Here is a 19714-nt window from a genome sequence, read left to right as displayed (position 1 = left end):
GGATCGCACAGTGAGTTATAGGCAGAGTTGGAAATAGAACTCAGGTCTCCTGATTCACTATTTGAGCCAGTGGCTGGTGTGCTGTATTTATGTCATTGGGAAATCCAGCCCTGTTGACGAATGTCATTAATTTTTTTTGTTTTGTTTTTCTTACAGATTTATAATGACATTAAAATCCTTTTCAGATACCTCGGCATCTGCACATGAAAAAATCTTTGCTGTTTTGTGGTATGTGGCTTTCTCCCACACACTCCCACCCCAATTGCGACATTTTATATTCTCTTTTCGAACCTGGTAGATTGAAAGACCTTTCATTCTGAGGAGTGGAGGGTTGGGCTAAACTGATATTGTTACGTTTATGCAGAAAATTTGTAGTAGAGTGAACTCTTAAATATCTCCTTTTAAAATGAACTGGCATATCAGTAGGGAACCATGTGTGTAAGGTTAAGGTTCTAAATCTCACTTGATATGCTGGTAATTTAAGAGTCCATAAAGGCTTAAGCTGATTTGGCTGACAAGGTTTCTGAGCTGTGTAATTGAAGCCACGGTTGAACATCCCCAAGTCAGCTCTGGGCACAGCTGTTAGGCCTATAACACCTGTTAGGAGTTGTGCATCTACTATATATTAGGCCTATAACACCTGTTAGGAGTTGTGCATCTACTTCCCTGACTGTTCCTGTTTTTCTCCGACGTGATCTTCTCTCAGTGGCTGTCTGGGGTATATGGGGAAGGAAGCACAAACTTTCTTCAATTTGCAGTAAAATGGATGTACATGTCCTCAGGCTCTGCAAGAAGAATTGCTGCTGGAGTGGCGTTGAATGTTCTGACACTGATTCCTGGTTTTTGTTCACAGCATGCGCTGCCAGTCCATTCTGCACATGGCAATGTTTCGTTACAAAAAAGACACTGCAGTAAAGTATTCCCGAACCCTCAATGAACACTTCAAGGTAAGGTTTGATTGCATTATTTAATAAGTTTCAAATTAGAAAGATGGAAGAAACTGCAAGTGTTCAGTATAGGTCAATGTGAAACCCAAATATAACTAGACTTTCCTTTTTGCTACAGAATTCTTCCAGAGTCACGCAAGCACCTTCTCCATGTGTTGCAAGGTAGTATTTAAAATACATATTAAAATCTCTCTCATAGTGTGTTAACAGAAGCAGTTTGTCTACACATTTGAATTGCAGACTTTTTTTGCAAGGGGGTTCATACAATATCAGGGTTGGAAGGGACCTCAGGAGGTCATCTAGTCCAACCCCCTGCTCAAAGCAGGACCAATCCCCAGACAGATTTTTGCCCCAGATCCCTAAATGGCCCCGTCAAGGATTGAACTCTCAACCCTGGGTTTAGCAGGCCAATGCTCAAACCACTGAGCTATCCCTCCCCCCAATTGAGTGCCTTGAATCACTTCCTGTTTTATGGGCTGGAATAACATTCTTAAAATATTTTTCTGCTTCTTATTTCTTTCCCTCACTTCAGCTTACAGAGAGCGGTTTGTTTGTTTGTTTATTTTATTTTACAGACAATATAAACCCACTCTGTGTCATACACATTATTGTCCTATCAAAGAATAAGGGAAAGAGAGAGAATGTATTAGAAACTGTTGTTTGTAGAGGTCCCATTGTTTTAATCCTTGTCCTGGGTTAATAGATATAGAGGACAGATGTTGGATTTTCCTCCTCTTGGGATTTGTAAATGTATCCACCCCTCCTGTCATCCCTCCTGTCCGCGTATACAGATGCTATACTACTCGCAGTAATACATGTTGAATTTTAGATTAGCTTTTAGCTGCTGTTTTGACACTTTCTTGTCAGTTGATTCCCCTGACAGAAACTTTTTTTTTAAATTTCTTGCTGATTATTGATGCTTTTTGCTACCTTTCTGTGTCTGCATCTGAGTTACTATGGATGTGACAGCAAAAGAAACATAAAAGCTGTCTTCTATAAATTGATGCTGGACCTGATTTTCAACAGGCTGGCATGCAGTTAAAGCAATTGCATGTGCAAATAAGGGCTATGTGCCCGCACATGGCCAAGTGTGCATCCTATTGGCAACTTGTAAACAAATCAGGCATTTGTGCATACACAGTTGTGGCTTAAGTGCAAGCTAGGCATGCAATTCCATGCATACCTCTGAAAATGTTTTGAAAGAATGCTTATGTATTATAATATTGGTTCTGAAAGCACCATCACTCCTACCATGGTCTATCACAGTGAGGTTAATTAAACTGAAAGTCTCCCAAGGAAAGTGGTGGAAGCACCACCATTTGGATAATTTAAACTGGACTAGATGAAGCAGTGGAGAGTACACTTTGCACAGTCTCTGGAGGATGGACTAGCTGACCAACTAGATCTGTTCTATCTCAAGCTTCCATAAGCACAAATGCAGATCTGCAAAGTGATTTGGATTGAGACACTAATTTTGAATATCCATCAAAAAGCCTAAACTCTTTAATGCGGAGATCATGACTTCATGAAATGGGATTCATTAGCTAAAACACTTAAATAACCAGGCCAAGATTTTCAGAAGTGAATACAGATTGAGTACCCAACTTGGGACTTTGAGTGGGTGCTCAGCATGTTCTGAAAATCCGGTGTCTTAAATTGAGCACCCAAAATCCCAAGTCGCTTTTGAAAATCTTGGCCTCACTGCAGTTGGTGCTATCTATCTTGCCTGCCTTGGTGGTGAACACACCTTAGTCCTCAGCTTTGTACGTCACAGTGCTCTTGCTGAGTGTGTGTATATGACACCAGAATTCTGTCTGATGGTGGGTGGCTCGTAAAAACAGAAGTCTGGGTGTTTTGTGGCAAGTCGTTAACCTGTTACCTTGCGGCTTCATGATGTCATCTTCTTCCTCAGAAGCACAGGCACACCTTCTCCTCTTTCCCCGATGCCCTCTCCTGCCAGCTCTGTGAGTTCCCAGCCAGGATCAAATGCTAGCAACTGTGGCAGTGGAGCCATTGGTTCTTCAATCAACACCCTACATAATATCCCAAGCATAACCTTTTCCTACGTCAACATCACTTCCTATATCCTCTATGCCTACGATATTTGGGAGCAGGCCGATGCACTGGCCAGGAAGAATAAGGGTAAGGTTTATTGCCCTAGGCTTCTCCTTCTAATATGGTGCTTATTTGCAGACCCTTTTTTTAAATTCCTAACACCTCCGCAAACTCTGCCTTAAAGAGGCACTTATTAATCCAAACATAATCCGTATTAAAATAAACCAAGGTGTTTATGGTATGGGAGCCAGGTTATTGGTATAATCTGTTTGCTTCTGCTATGTGATGTTTGTTCTAATTAAAAGGTGGTCTTAGAAAGATGGATTATTTTAAAATAAAGTGAAAAAGGAATTTAAAGTGGTAAAAATCAAGCTCACCATTTAAAGGTGACCTGCAAAACCTTTTCAGATTCATTCACTTTTTCAGCTTATGGATTTGTGGTCCAGGAAGAGCCACTTCTGCTTTATTTATTTATTTTTGTCCAAGCTCCTGTTTTCATTAGTTTTTACATTAAGAACAGTGGCTCTGACCTCTCCTCATAGAAGAACCTGTATGAAGGGGGCTTGAGCATTGGCCCCTACTGACATCACTCCTGTTTGCATGCCAAGCACTTGCAAAGAGGATTCCCCAATCTCTGTCACACTCTTAACTCAGACATTATATTATCATGGTTAAATCTGTGACATTGCCGGCCCTCAGCACAGATAGCGAGAGAGGAAGAAAAGCTCAGATTATGGTCAGTCATTAACATGGGGCTTGTGAGGTAATTTTTTCACAGAAACGCATGCTGCTGAAGACCAAGGGATGTGTTCAAAAGGCAAATTTGAAGAAGGAATAAAAGTAAAAAGTTCCATGTGTCCTGTTAGAATACTCGGAGGACTTAACATATAAGTTAAAACGCTCAGTCAGGCAGCATGGAGTGTGAGAAAAAGCTTCACAGCATTAGAATTTTTCTATCTAATGGACTACATCTTCACAGGACCTACGCTGTAAAAATTCATGTATTTCTATTGGTGATAAGCCAGGACATGAGGTAGGCACTGTGTATAAGCCAAGGTAGATAATTATGAGAGGAGAGCCATGGCTAGAGTAAGGTCAAACTGAAAACTCATTTCATGATGGTCTCCTAACATAAGGGGAATAAAGATTACCAATAATTCTATGGAGTAAATATTTCCCAGGGAATTGATGTCTGTATAGGAAGACAATAAATATTCATGTTTTCTGTTCAGGATTTAATGGTGCCAGGAAGTGTGTCAGAACTTGAGCCATTAAGATCTGCCGGGTAAAAAATAGATGCCAAAGGAGGAGGCTTCTCAGATATTAAACGTGGGGGAATGGGAGTGCAGAATGGGGAGAAAATAAAATGAATGGACCACATGTTGGCCCCAGCTCCCCTCCTTTTACACCACTGCGGTGGCATGAAAGGAACAGAAAGCACAGGCGGGTCCCCTAGTGCTGGGAAATCCCCAGTGGATGTAGAACAGGCATAATTGGCTCCTGTGCCCTCCCTCTTCAGTGTGCTCTGATGGTCCCAATTAGTAGGTGGGTCGCATAATGGGCCATGTGCCATGAGTGTCATTTAGAACAGCCAGGGTATGCCTGGGCCAGCTTAGAACCATCCCCTGGATCAGGGTGCTGTAACTGGCTCTTCTGGCCTCCCCTCCTCCTTTTGGGCACAGCAGAAGATATGCCCTTCTGTGTGTTTTCTTATCCATGAACTTACGTTTAAGTCAGTTTCAGGTTATTTTAATTCACGACTTGCTTTGGTCACAGATTTATGTAATAGTCATGTTCTGACTGGCCAGCTGGACTTCTTTGGAACTATCCAATCTCTGCTTAAACTTCCCACAGAACTCCTCTGCCATCTCATGATGATCCATGCACCCATTTTGTAAATTAGATGCGGGGAACAGGGGAATAGGAATAACAGACACATGGGTGTGAAAATCTTGTCTGCAACTTTTAAATTGTCTGCTACTTTTAAAAAGTTCTGTACATGTTAAAGTAAATATTGTAAACTTTAGAATTTAGCTTCTGAAGTAAAAAGTGACAGTTAAAAATGGCTGAAGAGCTTCAAAATACAACTGACAGGACAGCGAGGCTCATGAAAATGGTGAGAGGAGTCAAAGAGGTATAGTAAGAGAGGGGTCAAAGAGCTCCATGAAACTTTTAAAGAAAAGTCAAGTTACAGACAAGGGTATTTGAAATATTAGTGAAAAAGGAATCTTGAATCCTATTTCTTTCTTTTACCATATTCTCCTGCTACTAACTATTTTTAAAGGGGAAAGAAAGACTGCATTAAAAATGTTAGGTCGTTTTAAATTTAAAAAAAAAATTAAATATAGATATTCTAATTCCATCAACACCAGAGCAGGCTGTGCTTTGGTAATTCATTAAGATGTGCATCAGGTTTCTGAAGGTACTCAGAATACACCAGGATACGTCTATATAAGTACATCACCTGAGTATTTAAGCACCTCTCAAGAGTTTAAATATAAAAATTACAATCTTTTCTTTCCTTCCCTGTATGTAGGAGGAAAAGCTTGATTAGTTTGAGGGTTTAAAGATGCCTATAGGCCAATAGCATTGCCTCTACTGAAGGTTGCCTATAACTTCCCAATATAAAACCCTGTGTTCGGTTGCTTATAACTTTGCCAAACTTGAGCAATTCAATCTGAAATTTTACATGCCGGGTGTCTGCCTCAGGCTAATTTTTTTCATGAAGTTTCAGATACAGTGGTTCAGCCATTTCTCAGAATTGAGCTGGAGGGGAAGGAAGTGATTTTTTTTTTTTTTTCATGTTAAAAATAATTCTTACCAGCGTTTCGTTGAGAAGATTTGGCACCTTCATGCTTTGGAGCAAAGGCTTGGAATTTGGCCTGGGGGTTGCCCTGATGTCAGGGGGGTGTCTCACTATGAAAATTCACCTGAATTTGGCTGATTTACAAGCCTCTTGGGAGAAAAAAATCCATTTGCACACGCTCAGCAGAGACTTGTTGGAGTTTGGCAGCTAAATTCTTCGAAGATTCCATGTACACTCAGCGTGTTCCAACCCCTCACAGCTCCTCCCTGCTGACCGGACTGTGCGTGTGCCATCCCCATAGAGTGACTGAGCCCGCTCAGCCCAGAACTGTAAGGACCGAGCAGGACTTACCCTGCAGTTGTTCCTTCTGTCTGACAGGGGCCACAGGAACTGTCTCCCCTGTGTTATCAATGCTCCCCTTGCTGGTGCCGGGGCAGTGCGGAGATGGAGGAGGGAGCCTGATTTGAATGCAGAGAGGTGAGGAACGGGGGGATGGGCACAGGAAAAGGAGAGAATAGGAAGTGAGGGCATTTCAGGAGCCAGAGAGTGGGTAGGAGCAGAGGGGGACAGAGACAAGCTAGGGGCACAGGGGCTTAAGGGTTATTAACCACTAGAGAGACTCCCATACAGAACCTAGAATTGAGCTCAGAAGTCGTGAGGCTCTACATTCCTGCGTATCAGCAAATAGGTGTGAAACCCACTAGCAAAGTGTGTGTCTTATACCCCCATTGGCCCACATAAGGGGTAACAGCCTGCTATTGCTACCAGTTACTCTGTTAACTCAAATAGTAGAGGTCTGTGCTATGCATGTAAAGGTCTGAACCCTGCTGATGATGTTTATTGGGGGTCAGCATGGTTCCACATGATGGAATTTGTTTTTTCATTAAAACAATTTTTTTTTAAATTGCAACCATAATTTAGGTCCCTTGTTCATATACATTGCGATAACCTTTAATTACGTAATACCATACTATTTTTCCATGGGACCCTGGCCTCATGTAGTGCACAGAATGGACAGTACTTAGGGAATGAATCAGGGTTCTGCAGTGAATGAAGCTTTTTATCTGTATGGTGCAGAAGTTGCGGGGAAAGTGAAGAAGGCAGAAGATGAGGCACGAGGACAAAAGGATAGTTTAATGGTTAAGGCACTTGAATGCTGCCCTGGAGAATTGGATTCTATCCTTACCTCTGCCACAGAGTTCCTAGGTGATGCTGGTCGAATCACTTAAACCAAACTTTTCATAGGTGGTCACCCATTGTGTTTTCCTCATTTTCTGGATGTCCAGCGTGAGGGACTTGGGGCCAGATTTTCAGAAGTGCCGAGCACTCATAGTTGCGGTTGAAATCAGTTGGAGCGGTGCTTTGAACTTAAGGTGTATAAAAATGCTAAGTGCTCTGAAAACCCGAGCCCTAGGCATATCAAGTTGGACCCAAAATTAGAGGACACTTTTTGCAATTTTGGCCTTAGTCGCTGTGCCTCTGTTCTCCATGTGTAAAATGAGGATAATACCACCTCACTTCACAGGGTGTGGAAAAATACATTGATTATATGTTTAAAGCACTCCAATAGTTAGCCAAAAACACCACAGAAATGCTATGAAGAAATTATTTTTTTATTCAGTGCAGAGTTTGGATAGTATCTGGTAAATGAGGCCTGAGGCCACAAATTGAACGTAGAAGGTACAAAGAAATAGGGTATAACTTCCCATTAACTGAATAAGGCAGGAGTCCTATGCAAAATATAGCGTATGATTATGTAACTTAAAGACAGGATCATAATGCATAGGTACAAGGGAGCCGATTTAAGTTGCACAAGCAACTGAAAATTGGCATTTCCTACCTTGTAAGTGCATGATTTTGCAATCTTAATTTTCTTTTAGCATGGCTTACTTTGTTTTATGTAATGTATATTGTGTGTGCATGTAAATTGGGTGTATTCTATGCCTGTGTTAAGCATCTTAACACACCACTAATATGTACTAATGAAACCTCTTGTGCGTTTAATCATGTTACTTTCTTATAAAATATTTTCTGTTATTTCTCTTGTCGCATCTCTTTTCCCTTCAGATGTGTCTCCTGTGTAAAAACTGACTAACCACTTTTTTCTTTTTCCCTCCCATCTTTCTAGAATTCTTTGCCGAACTCAGTACAGCGGTGTGCACTCTGGCACTGAACAGTAGTATGACTGAACTGGTACACTACACTAGGCAGGGTTTACAGTGGCTGAGACTGGAAACAAATACGCCTTAACTGGTGCTCAAGGTGGTTAATACCTTGAACTCTTTTGCACTTTGGAAGCCTCAAAAACAGTCTGTCTGGCTGAATCGTTGGATACAAAGCGCCTGGAAGGGAAAATAAAGCAAGATGGAAGGGATCTAACTACACTGGAGAACTTTTGAACCGTGTTTCTAGGGTGGCACTTGGCCGCCTTGAAAAGATGAAGGGAGGCCTCAGAGTTGATGATGCCTGTCTTTAAAAGGACAAAGTGCAATGTACTGTCTGAAAGGTTCAATGTGTTGGTGGTCTGTAAACATTTCTATAAATGAATAACCAGCAAGAAAAAAATCACATGTGAAGAAGTGCCGACAAGAAGGAAGTCAACCTCCAAAAGTTATTATGCAACATCTCAAAAGCCACAGCAGTCACATGTCTATCAGAAAGTTCAGAGAAGTGTTTTTGCAAACCACAGCTGCAATCCATGATGTATGTTGTTCTTCCTCGGAGTTGGAAGGTCAGGGGGAGGACGAGACCTGAACAGAACCAAACAGCATTATGTTAAACTAGAAACAGCAAAGCAATCTGCCTTGCCCACTTCCTAACCATACCCTCCTGCATTTATAAATCAACTGTTGTACTGATTCTCTTGGAACTGATTGCAACTACTGCCTTCAGCACTGCAAGTTCACTTAGTAGATCACCATTGCTTTGATTTTTTTTCTCCTTTCTATACACACACACACACACACACACACACACACACACACACACACACACACACACACAATGCAAACCATTAACTCTCAAACTGTTTCAGTTATGGTATTGCTTAGTTTGGGCCTCGTACGTCAAACACAGTTGGGGTGGGGAAGTTAAGGAGCATGTCAGGATTGTTCTGTTTTCCTCTGAAAGGAAGGCAGGGAGTTGTCACTGTGCATCCTCTCAGATTGTTGTTGTTTGGGTATGAAGGGGAGGGAAGGGAAGGGACAGTCAGAATGGTTCATTGTGATTGCGTGAACATTATGCTGAGTTGCAGATCTTTAGATCAGGAGGAATTGCTTCTGCATAAAGTGGTATCTGCTTTCACTATACCTGGAAATAAAGGGTCAGATTTTGCCCTTGGATATTCACACACAATCACATTGATTTTTTTTCAGTGGATATCTGAGAGCAGGCTTGGCACTGAAGTCTTGTAACCCTCATATGGGAGATACTCCCATGTCATGGCAAAGCTTTAGGTTTTGCCCAGCAACTCAAAATCTATCTTCAGAGGAACACAAATGACTATTCAGCTATTCTTGTTAGATTTGCAAGCAGCTCTTCTTTACCATAAGTTGTGTTTTTAAAGATATGATTATGCAGATGACAGTAACACTGAAGAATACATTCACAATATTTTTATATCCAGTTAGATGGCAAAGAATTCCTATTGTGTAAAGCTTTCTGCCATCCTCATATCTAATAGTGTGCCTTAGCTCTCCAGTCCTCTCAACCAGCACTCGACTTATGCTAGACTGCTGGGAATGCTGATGCCCAAATGAATTGTGCATATCGATTTTACAGAAAGGAAAACCTTTGCAATGAATTGGCCCCTTTTCCCCATTGTAAAAGGAAGCATTTGCACATACCGTGTATCCATATAGAAACAGATCTATACGTGTGCTGTAATGAAGCAATACTCCTTTTCCGAGGTGCCTGTTGAGGGTTTTAGGGTTCAATAAAACATAAGCAAGAGGTCTGAATTTCCAAAAGCTGTTCCTTTTTAAAACCGTGTCCCTGACCCATATAAGACTGGGACAGTCCCTTGCAACATGAGGCCCAAGAAAGCTCCCGTGTAGATAGCAGAAGGGAAGCATGCCTCTTTGGAGAGCCTTATGAGAAAGCGAGTCCCCATCTCTTGCATTAACAGAGAAATAAGCACAAGAACATTCCACTCTCTCTTCTCCTCTGGCTGCACGGAACCTTCAGAAACCTCATGTCTTACCACTTTGCTAAAGCCGTAGTTCATTTCAGGGATAAGCCATCCTAACCATTGGAAGCAAGTTCCATATTTCTCTCCAGTTTTATATACAGTAATATATATATACACATGCATATTCCTTTTGGAAGGAATAACTGATTCAAATAAACGCACACAGTCCAGGGTGTTTATTAACATTAATTTTGTTCTCAGGAAGCATGGGAAGGGCATAGAAAAGTAAGGCCATTCTGCACACTTCGGAGCCTGCGTTCTGATCCGAGTATAACTAACAAGCTGGAGTCCCAGACTGATTGAAATCCTCTTCTTATTTTTGTCTTACAGTACAGCTTGCCTTAATGTCACAGGTGAGGAGGAGGGGAAAGAAAGGGTTATTACCACCACCTGACTTAGGAATCAGTATGGGACTCTGCAGGAGCCAGAGGAGACTCTTAGGGATAGATTTAAGGATAAATGAGGACCCAGATTCAGTGTGACTTCCATACATACATCCCTCCTGCAGCCCCCCCTTCACCCTTCAGACAGCCACTTCCATCCCAACACAGACAGACTCTCCCTCCGAAACAAGATGGCCCAGCCCAACTGGAAGCAGGACTTCGGTTGTGCATTGTGCTGAGGCCTGTTATTTTGCTTCTGACTTACTGCTCCACCTGAATGCCCTCTGATCATCGATCCCAGATTCCAAGGGACCTGCTTAAGCCCACCTGTGAACACTTTATTAATTGGATAGTGCTATTCCTACAAGAAAGCTAGCTAAAGGGAGTGGAAGGGCAAAGGCCTTGTCAAGAGGAGATGCGCTTAATGCACAGGCGCTGCTGCCAGCCGCTGCCTTACAGGATTATTTATGAACAATTCAAAAATAATGTCGAATCCAAACCCTCTTGTAAAATGTGATATGTAGGGCCCAGCCCTGCTCCCAGTGAATCTGGCAGCAAACCTCCCATTTACTTCAGTGGGAGCAAGATCACGCCCATAGTCAATACAGGCTCCATAAGTGGAGAGTAGTCAGTAGGGAGCAAACTACAAATCAGAAAGCTATATTCTATTATTTCCCTTTGTAGGGACTCCCATAAATATTAATTAGGAAGAAAATGCTACCCATCTTCAGCCTAGAGCCAGGTTTGAGGCCCATTTAAGTAGAGGGAAAGATAGACATTGACTTCAGTGGGCCCTGGGCCAGGCCTTTAGGGAGGAGCAAGAAAAAAATGAAATAGTATTTGCCATTGCAAAAAAGAAAAGGTGGAGATAAGAGCGAGTCCTGTGAGGCGTGAAGGGGGCAGCAGTCGCAAGGCAGCAGCCTTCCCATGCAATATTTATTTAGAAGTAATTAATGTATTTAAATTGTCAAATATTCTATATCTAAGATGCCATTATTTAATAGTTCGAAAGCCCCATTCACACTGGAGACATAGAGCTCTTCTATTATGGAGTCAGAGTTTGACTGCAATATTGTTTAAAAAGGCAAAGTCCTTTTTTGTTTTTGTTTGTTTTGTTCTTGTCCCCATCCCTCCCCCCATCCTTCGTTCCAGGTATAAATCTGTACATTTAAATTTATTTTGGGGTGTGTGTCCATCGTGTAAATAACCTTTTCTGCCCTGTGTGTGATGGAATTTCCAAACTGATTGATTCGTTCATGTGGGGAAATAAAATAAATATTAAATGAAGTAACCTGTTCATTGAGTTGCTGTGAGAGTCCTCAAGTTCTCAACCTGTCGTAGAGGCAGTCGCTAGCTGCCCTTCTCACTCTGCATGGCAGTGTTTTGTTTCTAAATTATTTTTATTTAAGCATAACTTGCTGTTGAAGATGCTCTTTGAAGTTCTCCTGTATTTAACACTTATTGCCCTTTCCGGTTGTATAAAGACCTGGTGGCTGAAATCCAAAGATTCTGAGAGACGGGAGCATTGCAACATGCAGACATCAGCCCTGCATTCTAATGTAATAGATGTAGGATATTTGATGAGATCCTATATCATGTCCAATACTGACTGGTTTGTGAATGGCTGTTCAGAGGCAAAGGTATGGGCATTTTTTAAAATAGTGTAACAAATCAGTTAAAAGCAATAATGGAAGACCAGATTTGTGGTTGTGGTGTGCTATGCTCATGCCATGAACATGTTTCAAGGCATGATATGGGAGAAAGCAGTGCTCACTCAGTGAGTAAACAACACTGTAATCCTCATCCACACTGTAATGTAGTAAAACAGGGGTAGGTAACCTATGGCACGCATGCCAAAGGTGGCACGCAAGCTGATTTTCAGTGGCACTCACACTGCCTGGGTCCTGGCCACTGGTCTGGGGGCGGGGTTCTGCATTTTAATTTAATTTTTAAATGAAGCTTCTTAAACGTGTTACAAACCTTATTTACCTTACATACAACAATAGTTTGGTTATATATTATAGACTTACAGAAAGAGACCTTCGAAAAACGTTAAAATGTATTACTGGCACGCGAAACCTTAAATTAGAGTGAATAAATGAAGATTTGGCACACCACTTCTGAAAGGTTGCCGACCCCTGTAGTAATATATTTATAAAACACTGTGGAGAGGAGAGTTCTGACTGCCTCAGATTTGGTTTCCTGATGCCCAAAGTTGTGATTGTCATCACTCAGTCTGAGTGCTTCCTCCATTTTCAATTTCTGTTATCTCCAGAATCAATGAGAGAGGGCGTTTGTTTCTCTTGAGTGGCCTTATGCTTGTTTGTGTTTGGGTTTTCTTTTCCTTTCTGTGTTGTGTTGAGAATGTAATTGTTCCTTGGAAGGATGATTTTTTGCATATCTGTAGGCACTATTGTGATATAATTCAGGTCATTTTTGCAACATGCATTGCACCCAAGAGAATATTTCCTAATGGTGGACCCCTTTTTTATGTAGTTTGTAATAATGTAGAGGCTGCTGAACCCAGTTTAATATTCATGAGATCTGTTGCTGTTACAAATATAAAAATATAAAGGATTTTTTTAAGCTAATGCATTTTTTTCACTGCACGTTTAAAATTCCAAAGACAAGACTTTTATTGAAGTAGGAAAACAAAAAAGGACCATAAAGCTAAAATTTAAAATATGAAACACTCATGCCCAGGTTAGCAGCTTACGCTACTTTCATCGCAACACAGGCACAATGAGCCTGATTCTGCACTCATTCATGTTAGTAATTGGGAGTGAATTCATTGAAGCTAATGTTTCAAGCAGGATGGAATTAAACTTGCATCCAGAGATTGAGTTAGATCTCTGTAGTCTAAGGCCTTGGCTACACTTACCCGCTAGTTCGACAGCTGGAAATCGAACTTCTGGGTTCGACTTATCGCGTCTAGTCTGGACGCGATAAGTCGAACCCGGAAGTGCTCGCCGTCGACTGCGGTACTCCAGCTCGCCGAGAGGAGTACCGCGGAGTCGACGGGGGAGCCTGCCTGCCGCGTGTGGACCAAGGTAAGTTCGAACTAATTCGAACTAAGGTACTTCGAACTTCAGCTACGTTATTCACGTAGCTGAAGTTGCGTACCTTAGTTCGAATTAGGGGGGTAGTGTAGACCTGGCCTAAGAAAAGACCCTGTGAAAAATTGCTTTTGGTTTTGGCACTCCTAGGATGTCTGGGGTAGCTTTGGTTTGGTTTTGGTAAGGTGGTAGGGTGCTGTTTCAGAGATAGCTATGTTCTTATCTGTCCCTCCTGGAGACACTTAAACTGAATGAAATGGATGATTTATAACCTGGTTGTCCAAAAAAAAGCCCCACCCCAACTCCCTGTTTCATAATGAGAATTGTTTTACTGAGTATTGATCAAACTCCACTGGGGAAAAGCAAAAAAGGTGGGGATGGAGGGGTGAAGGAAAGGAAATGTATAAGAAGATTAAGAAGGGCGCAGATCAACTTTGAAATCACCTATAGCAAATGAGGTAGGAAACAGCCATTTTCAGACTTTAAGTAAAAAGCAAGAGAAATCACTTGTACATTTTTGTTTTTTTCCCCCCAAGAATATTGAATATGAAGGTGGGGAAATTTTGATTCTTTGCACAACAATTTTTGCTCATCACTATAATTCTCTGTCGTCTTTTATACTCCAGAAATGGGAACATGAAAGCCAGCACTAAATACCAGTCTCTGAGAAACAACCTTCCACTCAATGGGCCAGATCCTCGGCAGGTGTACGTAGGCACAGCTCCATTAAATCAATGCACCTATTTACTCCAACTGAGAATTCGATGCTATGCTATTTCATTAACTTGTGGTGAGATTTCTTATTCCCAGGTTCTCCATTTCTATTTCCCTCACCAGTTTGAAGTCTTACACTAAACAGAGCAGAGGATAAAATGGTAGTGCCAGAATTCCCCTGCACTTTAGTATGATCATATTAAGCTGAAAACAAAAGATGAAATATGTAGACTGGACAAAGCCTATAAGTATGTACAGTGCAGAGAAGCCTATTTGCAGAGAGAGTGTGGGTCCAATCAAATTGGCCTGACTTTTCATGAGGGTAGGTTTTCCTGGTAATGTATTATGAGGGTTATTTTAAAGAAATGTTTGTTCTTTGATGTATTTATTGACCTTTTATTGACCAAACCTAATTATGAAATGATGCATAATTTATTTTGAGTTTGCTTCATCTTATAGTTAAGACTTGTATTTTTTTCTTCTTTGACTCTGCTTGTCCCATTCCCTTTTGGAGGCCAATAATACTTTTTTGGCTGTGAAGCCAAACAGCTGCAATGAGTTTGAATGCAATCTCTGAGCCCCATACCTTTCTCCAAACACTACATTATCTTTTTGGCAACCTTTGCTTTGTATCCACTGCACTGTTAGTAACCACCATAAATCAACAGTATTCCTGAGCCAGCAACAGCATTTCTGAATTTGTTTTCATATATTATCTGCTTTTCTGAAGCTATGAACTGTATGAATACTAGCTGCACCAGATTGCCACCTGTTTTGCATGGATCTGTCTTATTAAGGTATCAGGTTTTTCCCCCTCTCCCACTTAGTGAAGCAGAGGTTGACTTTTTCTTTGGGGCCAGTATTTCATCTCCTCACAAAGCAGCAATGTTGTTTGACCTCGTTAAATAAGCAAACAAAAACGAAAATGCAACCCAACTGATGTCTCTTTATAAATTTATTTTTTTGGTAAATTGAAGGTGCATGTCTGTCCACTGGGGGAATGTCTGGTTCTTGTCAATGTTTAGATTCCATGCATGGTCTGTCATAATCAAAAAGTATTTCTAAGATGATGTTCAAGTTTGTAAACCTTTTGCTTGCCATAGGAATCATGGTAAACTCCCTGAACTGAGCTGTTTTCAGTAGTTTTGCTAGCTATTTTGAATTACATAGAGAATGGTCTAGTTTTCTTTCAGAAAGCCTGGAGAGTCTGAGGGTTAGGGAATTCTGATGCTCAGCAGTGAAATATAATTTTCAGAATGAAGGCAGAAGGGTGAAGGTCTTAAGAATAGTGTTTTTCTTTTGTTACATGATTTTTGTTACAGGACGATAGCACAGGCAGTATTAATGTTGCCAACGGTCCAGGCTGAGAGTGAATCATGGCATATTGATAAACTACTGTACGTCCATTCAGTTGACAAGTACACGGTCTTTTTCTGTCCAGATTGTTGCTGCGTGATTGTGTTTTGGATGTGCTCAAGCAGGGTGGCTTCTTCCTCTCCCCCATTGTTTTATTGGGTAAATCAAGTGTTGGCATCACCCTCAATGGTTTTTTGTGTGTGTGTTTTTAGTTTTTAAAAATAAATTGTCTAGTTTATGAATGGGGAACACTGGTCTTCCTTAAAAGTAGCAATGTTGAATTGTCCTTAATCATCTCTCCTCATCAGCAGTTCTTCACGTGTAATGGGGCACGGGTGTGGTCTTGGAGCCCAATTCTGAAAGGTGCTGAGCTCTTTTGACGCCTGTCGGCTTCATTGGGAGTTGAGGGTGTTCAGCACCTTGTGAGATGAAGCCTCTTATGGGAAGATGTGTAAAGAAAACCAGAAGGGTGAATTGATATATTTTGCAATGATATTGCATTCTGGGGTTTCTGTGAATAAGATTTAGCTGCCTTATTCAGTCCTTTCAAGAGACTCAAACCAGATCTGTGATAAAACTTAGTTTATCCGTTAAGGGAAAAAATATGTGAAAGATTTCTCCAAAGAAATGTGTCACAGATCTTCTGTTTGTTGTTCTCTGTATCAAGGATGAATTGCTCTCGCGCTCGCTCTATCTCTCTCTCTATGTTATTATTAAAGAAAATTTTGATTTATTTGTGTGTTAAATTATTTTGACTAGAGATGTCAGGGTTGAACGTGTAAAGATAAAACATGTTTAGGGGGAAAAAATTGGTTTTCATGAACATGAGCAAGTCACTTTCACCCGCTTTGTGCTCCAGTTTCCCATGTGATACTTCTCTACCTCCTAGGGATATTGTGAGGCTGAGCTCTGTGGTTGGAGACTTCATGCACTAAGGGCAAAGTATTATTGTTTCATGTTGATGGGATTGTGCTGTGTAACCGCCTTTTGGCTGCATGCATTGTACTCGTGAAAATAATCAGAGAGAGGAGTTTTACTGGGGTGATTTGATCTCACCCAATAACAAGACCAGGTATCAAATTGCTGTTTCTTAATTTACAGTTTACTTTTAACCCACTCCCTTAATATTTCAGTTTGGTTAGACCCTTAGGCCTCACTTCAGCAAAGTACTAAGGCAGATGCTTAAGTCCCTCTTGTTTTCAGTGGAAGTTAAGGATCTGGGAGGTAGGCGTCTAAATTTTTTGGAGAATCTAGGCCCATGAGCTTAAATGTTTTGCGGAGTCGGGGCCTCAGAAAGGATCCGTACCCCCAAGGTGTGCGTGTCTGTGTCTCTCTCGCTTTGACTTCATAGGTCCGATGCTGTGTTTGTTGTCTATTTAGTTTTATAGCAAAAGATGCAAAATAGGCACCTGGTTACATTTACTCAAGCACCTTGGGCAGTTATCTTAGCAAAACGGTCTCAACTAAATTAGCAACTACCCTTAACCAAAAACTAAACATCAATACTCCTAGGGCTTCCCCCTCCTCAAATGCCTGGGTGAAAACATAGGCGTGGCAGCATTCCCTGAAGATCAGCAGGCTGGTGGGTACTTTGGAGATAAGGCTCCAAAGCTGAGACTTGTCTGTTTAGTTACTTTACGTAGCACCGTATGTGTACACAAAGCTGTACAATAGAACATCAGTGCCAAACTTAGAATGGGTCCCAAAGGGTTTAGAGCAGCGGTGGCCAACCTGTGGCTCCGGAGCCACATGCGGCTCTTCAGAAGTTAATATGTGGCACCTTGTATAAGCACTAACTCTGGGGCTGGAGCTACAGGTGCAAACTTTCCAATGTGCCGGGGGGTGCTCACTGCTCAACTCCTGGCTCTACCACAGGCCCTGCCCCCACTCCACCCCTTTCCGCCCCCTCCCCTGAGCCTGCTGTGCCCTCGTTCCTCTCCCCCCGCCCCTTCCGAGCCTCCTGCAGGCCATGAAACAGCTGAGCGGGAGGTGCGGGGAGGGAGCAAGAGGTGCTGGAAGTGGGGGCGGGGGAGCTGATGGGGGGGCTGCTGACCTATTACTGTGGCTCTTTGGCAATGTACATTGGTTAATTCTGGCTCCTTCTCATGCTCAGGTTGGCCACCCCTGGTTTAGAGGCTTAAAAGCACTGATACAGACATTACAAAACATGGCAAGTGTGTGCCCGGAATGGGGCGTGGCCTTTAAGCGTGAACACCTTACCCAAGAGGTTAGTTTCTTCCAAGCTGTGATGGGAGGGAGCTTTGGCATATGTTAGTGGAGCCCTACCCTGAAGGGCTTAGTCTGAAAGCACAGATGGAAGCAGACATTACAGGCAGGGAAAGAATGTGCACAATGTGGTGAGGGAATGCAGAAAAGATGGATGGTCAGTAGTTAATTGAAGATGGAGATGAATGTAGCTTTATGCTATGTTGGCAAGGGGCTGATCCCAGGCCTCGGGGATTATCATGAACTAACACTGTTTCAGTGCCATACCTTTGTGTATCATGGAAGAGGGCTCCGAAACCAAATTGGGTGAAGGAGAACAAAGTGGGACTTGCAGGAAGTGGAGGAGATGAGACTAGATGTAGACAAGAGCAGAGCCACAGAGGCCTCTGAGGGGGGGAGAAGGTGGTGGTTTGTGATACAGAAGAAATGGTAGCAGCTGTGGTGCCCCGACACAGCTACAAGAAAGGAAGGCTATTTGGGCAGCAATATTTCCTTTTTCCTCTCCTTTCTGGAAATTCAGCCCTGCACTTCCTCTGATTTGCCAACCACTTCCAGAACGTGATGGTGGGAGAGGACAAAGGGGAAAGCCAGCTTTCTGGAGTGATGTTCTGGTCCACTGCTAAGTACAGTGATTTGGATGGCTGTAATCTGCTCTGTTTGATTCAGCTGGCTGTTGTTCTGTCACCACGCTGACATAGGTTGTGTCAGGACAGTGCATGGCTTTACCAGCACATCCCAGTGGCCCATGCTGGATTAGGTGCGCTGACGTGCACGGTTCTATTTTTTTTTTTTTTTCACTCTTGCAAAATGTGTGTGGAAGGGGAGACAATTTACTTATGGCTCTTGGCCTGAGTGACCCATAATCCATCAAGCAAATGAAGACATGGAAACATTTTCTTGTTGGCTATGTAATCATAAGCAAGTCTCTCTGCTACACCCAGGCACAGTTATAACTGCATAGTTTCCTTCTTAGAGCACTAATTTTGGGGACCATTAATTTAATAAGCATTAGAGAAATTCTTCTGGTACATAGCCAGATTAGTAGGGACACCTCAGAAAGCAAGACATCCAGCCACAAGTATGCATGCTTGCCTGCTTCCCTGGTCCATAGCACGCCTCCTGGGGACCTCCAGCAATATGTGAACATTGGCTTCAGCAACCCTTTATGTAGGCTCTGCACAACAATTAAAAGATCAAGTTATGGTTCCAGTGGAAAATCTTTAAAACTGGTCTAAGCCAGTTCAGATGAAAGCGAATTGCTGGACACAGGTTGAAGGGGGAAAAAGAGCAACTATTTATTTTTGTTACTTTAAAATGATGAAGCGTGACAGCTTCTGCTCACCCTTTTGGCGGGCCAAGTCCTTCCCTTGTGGCAGAAATTCCATGGCTGTCTGCATACTTGTTTCTATTAGGAGAGATTGAAGATGAAACTTCAATCCCAGGAAGCCAAAAAGAGTCTCTTTAAAATGTCAAGAAGCGACAGCAGCACTGAACTTGCTGACAGAGCCAAGAAAACACTGCAAATAAAAGTTAAATCTCCTGGCTAGCATTGCTATATCTTTTGCCAGTTCCAGCCAAGAGAACACACAAAGGTTCACAAAACAAATACAGATGTGGCAAAAGCAGCCAGAAGAGAACTAAAATGGAGCATCTAGAATAAAGGATTTAGGTTTGCAAAATTGTATGCCAAGCGTCAGAAGAAAGCGTCTGCACAAAATAATGTAGACTGAAATTACTTTTAAAACTAAGCTGCATTCAACAGAGAGTATCTGAGTTACAGGTTGTTGGTTCTAATCCAAGCTGAACAGGTTAATTGACTGAATTATTATTTGATGATTGACTGGTGGCCTATTTGAAAGTAATCTCACTCACTCCAGTTCCTAATGGAACAATGATCACCTCACACAAACCTCTAGCACAATGGGCTTCTTTGTTAGCAGCCTCAGAAAGGGACTGGCAAGGAAAAACCAAATTGTTCTCCC

At 42.0% G+C, this 19714-nt stretch overlaps 1 protein-coding gene across 7 annotated transcripts in view; it reads left to right on the top strand.

The window, feature by feature from the left end:
- The window catches only part of AFF1 (AF4/FMR2 family member 1), a 170827-nt gene extending 159144 nt beyond the window's left edge, over positions 1–11683 (top strand). For 5 of the 7 annotated variants that reach the window (XM_034770707.1, XM_034770708.1, XM_034770704.1 and 2 more), the window contains 5 exons: positions 157–228; positions 854–947; positions 1066–1109; positions 2860–3089; positions 7937–11683. In XM_034770707.1, coding sequence (XP_034626598.1) covers positions 157–228; positions 854–947; positions 1066–1109; positions 2860–3089; positions 7937–8058 — 562 coding nt within the window. In that variant the 3' untranslated portion in view covers positions 8059–11683. The remainder of the gene's footprint in view (positions 1–156; positions 229–853; positions 948–1065; positions 1110–2859; positions 3090–7936) is intronic. The other 2 variants (XM_034770706.1, XM_034770703.1) reach the window with 1 other exon arrangement.
- Positions 11684–19714: the final 8031 nt, after the last annotated feature.

Source organism: Trachemys scripta, chromosome 5, assembly GCF_013100865.1.
Source record: "Trachemys scripta elegans isolate TJP31775 chromosome 5, CAS_Tse_1.0, whole genome shotgun sequence".
NCBI classification, from domain to species: Eukaryota; Metazoa; Chordata; order Testudines; family Emydidae; genus Trachemys; species Trachemys scripta.
Note: the sequence above shows the minus strand (reverse complement) of the source record. Positions and strands in the feature narration are given on the sequence as shown.